The sequence below is a fragment of the Triticum aestivum genome, chromosome 6A (genome assembly GCF_018294505.1).
Source record: "Triticum aestivum cultivar Chinese Spring chromosome 6A, IWGSC CS RefSeq v2.1, whole genome shotgun sequence".
Classification (NCBI taxonomy): domain Eukaryota; kingdom Viridiplantae; phylum Streptophyta; class Magnoliopsida; order Poales; family Poaceae; genus Triticum; species Triticum aestivum.
In genome coordinates, this window is record NC_057809.1 from 544,871,426 (window position 1) to 544,873,971 (window position 2,546).

The following is a 2,546-nucleotide window of genomic DNA, read 5'->3' on the forward strand; positions in this document are numbered from 1 at the left end:
TTTGAGGCGTTTGTCTGGGTCAAAATTTCATGACCGGTTGGGCCGCTCGAGCATTTGAGGAGCCTGTCAGTCCGGATGTTTGAGACTTGTGTCCCAGGTCGAAAATTATGACTGGTTGGATTCGCTCGAGCATTTGAGGGTTTGGCCGCTCCGGTATTCGAGGAGGGTTTGGTTCTCCGAGCTGTAGATGCTCTTAGGTGGAGTATGTTGTTTGTTCACGAGAGAAGCCTCACTTCTCGTTTTGTGTCTCAAACACCACCTTCCCTGCTGATTCTATTTTTATTGGAGAACTCCCTTACTCCCGTGGCTTCTTGTTTTGTGTCTCAAAACTTCACCTCTGCTGCTGATGCTATTTCTTACTGGATAACTACTTAAGCCCCGCAAAAAAAAACTACTTAGCAGGGTTCTGCAGTTGATTCTTCGACCAACGGATAGTGATGTTTCATGTTATAATGCTCGGCCTCGCACCGACGACCAAGAATAAACCGAAATGTTCAGAAATCGACCAGAAAAGTTGTCTGCTTCCGTTTGAAGGTGAGCTCATTTGCGAGTAGAAGACAGCAGCGCAATAAAATTACAAAATGGGACAAGCACTGCTGTCTTCATCAGAGTTAAATACTTACATTGCTCAGAAGAGGAGGAAGTAAAACATGCAAAAGCCAGAGGCTTAAATTAACTCGGTCTGAGGTTACATCACAGCCAAGCACACACCACACACGAAAACATCCACGAGACAAAGGCCACCACCCAAGAGGCCCACTCGCTAAACAGGCGGGTGATACAAGGCGGCGTCGGTTAATCAAGCCAAGCCTTTACCACCGCTGCCATCCTAGCCAAAACCTCGTTCAAATGCTTTAGGCTTCAGCTACCACTCACTCACTCACGCACGCTAACCAGACAATTAAAAGCCCATGATAATACTAGGCCTAACTACCTGCTACAGCCTCGAATCCCCGAAGAGCGTCGGACGCTTGTGGAAGAACCATCATAAAACCATGGCGCTTCCCAGCACGCTCCAGTCGGGAGGTTGACGACGACCACTACTGACCACTACTACTACAAGATAGTACTGCTTCGGCGGATGGATGATGCGGGCGCTCAGTGAAACTGGGCGCCGCTGAAGGTCTGGCCGAAGGACCAGCCGCGCGGCACGGCGTTGTTGGAGACGACGGACTGGCCGTTGCCGGCCGTGACGCGGAAGGAGAGGCCCTGCCCGTCGAGCAGCGCGTTGCTCTGCCAGTTCTGCCCCCAGTTGCGGGAGAGCGACTGCCACCCCGAGCGCGTGGACTTGACGGACACCGCGTGCACGTCGCCGGGGCCGCCCACGTTGGTGACGAGCACCAGGTTGAAGTAGGAGTGGCCGTTGATGGTGAACCGGATGCCGCCCTTCTTCTGGCACGCCACCCTGCACGACCAGATCCACGCCACCGTCAGTGTCAACTCCCTTTAACAGTTCTTGGGCAGGCAAGGGTAGTAATGCGTGACGGAAGGGGGCGAACCTGCGGTAGGAGACGGGGACAATGCCGGCCCGGTAGAGCGCGATGCGCTGGAAGACGGGCTGGGACATGTCGAAGTGGGCGCGGGGAGGGTTGCACCAGCCGCCGGCGTCGGAGTACTCGGCGAAGTTGGGCGGGCAGAAGTTGGTGGCGGTCACCACGGTGGAGCCGGGGAGGCAGGCGTGCGGCGCGCCGGCCTCGGTGCCGCCGGGGTCGCACCGCACCTCGAAGCAGGCCCCGCAGCTGAGGCCGTTGTTGAAGAGTGCCGTGCTCAGGGCCGCCGTGTTGGAGCCGTACCCCGTGCTGTAGAGGTTCCCGTAGCCGCACGCCCCACCTGCACACGCGCACGAGCAGACGGTGAGCACCGGCAGCGAGCGGCATCTAAGATGCACCAAGAAACAGTACTAGTACAATGCTGTGAGTGACGGTGTTTACTGCACGTACCCATGGTGCCGGAGGCGTCACCGCCTCCGTAGAAGGTGGCGTGCGCGGAGGCCCAGGCGCCACCGCCGAGCGGCGCGTGGGCGTGGTGACCGATGCCAGGCCCGTGACGGTGGACCAGGCCGTGCCCCGGCAGGTGCGGGCCACGCCCCTGCCCCCGGGACAGGGCGAGCGGGAGCAGCGCGGCCACGAGGAAGGCGAGGAGGGCTGCTCGGGCGGGCGCCATCGGCATGGTGGAGCGGCTGCCTGGTGCGCGGTGAGGCCGGCGGGGGTGGGTGGAGCGCGGTGGGGATGTGCTGTGCTCTGGCGTCCGGGCTGGGATCCCATAAATAGAGCCGGGCGGCGCGGCGCGAACGGTTTCGAAACGGTGCGGCGCAGTGTGGAGTGAGGACTGGGGCGGGCACGCGGGCGGGGCCCGCGGTGGAAAAAGCAGCAGGTGGAGCGGCACGGAGGCCGCGACACGGGTTTCCTGGGGCGTTGGGGGCCGTGGCGGGACTGGTAAAAGCAGCGGCAGCGGCAGCGGCCAAGACAAAAGCTGTGGCGCTGGCGGTGGGTGGAGGGTGGACTGGCTCGGGCGTACTCCCGCGCGGCGGTGGCAAGTTTGGAAGT

General features: G+C 60.4%; 1 protein-coding gene across 1 annotated transcript; it reads right to left on the minus strand.

Moving 5' to 3' along the window:
• Positions 1-644: 644 nt before the first annotated feature.
• On the minus strand, positions 645-2,326 carry LOC123128384 (expansin-A5). The gene is made up of 3 exons (XM_044548368.1): positions 1,941-2,326; positions 1,500-1,830; positions 645-1,405 (listed from the first exon to the last, which is right to left on the minus strand). The coding sequence occupies exons 1-3, from the start codon at positions 2,167-2,169 to the stop codon at positions 1,099-1,101; spliced, it is 867 nt and encodes a 288-aa protein (XP_044404303.1). The 5' UTR covers positions 2,170-2,326; the 3' UTR covers positions 645-1,098.
• Positions 2,327-2,546: the final 220 nt, after the last annotated feature.

Bases quoted from the DNA above. Each gene is read 5' to 3' on its own strand.
- LOC123128384 (XM_044548368.1), bottom strand. From the start codon at position 2,169: ATGCCGATGGCGCCCGCCCGAGCAGCCCTCCTCGCCTTCCTCGTGGCC. The intron at 1,831-1,940 runs GTACGTGCAGTA...GCGCGTGTGCAG, and splicing joins TGACGCCTCCGGCACCATGG to GTGGGGCGTGCGGCTACGGG. The intron at 1,406-1,499 runs GTTCGCCCCCTT...CTGGTCGTGCAG, and splicing joins GTCCCCGTCTCCTACCGCAG to GGTGGCGTGCCAGAAGAAGG.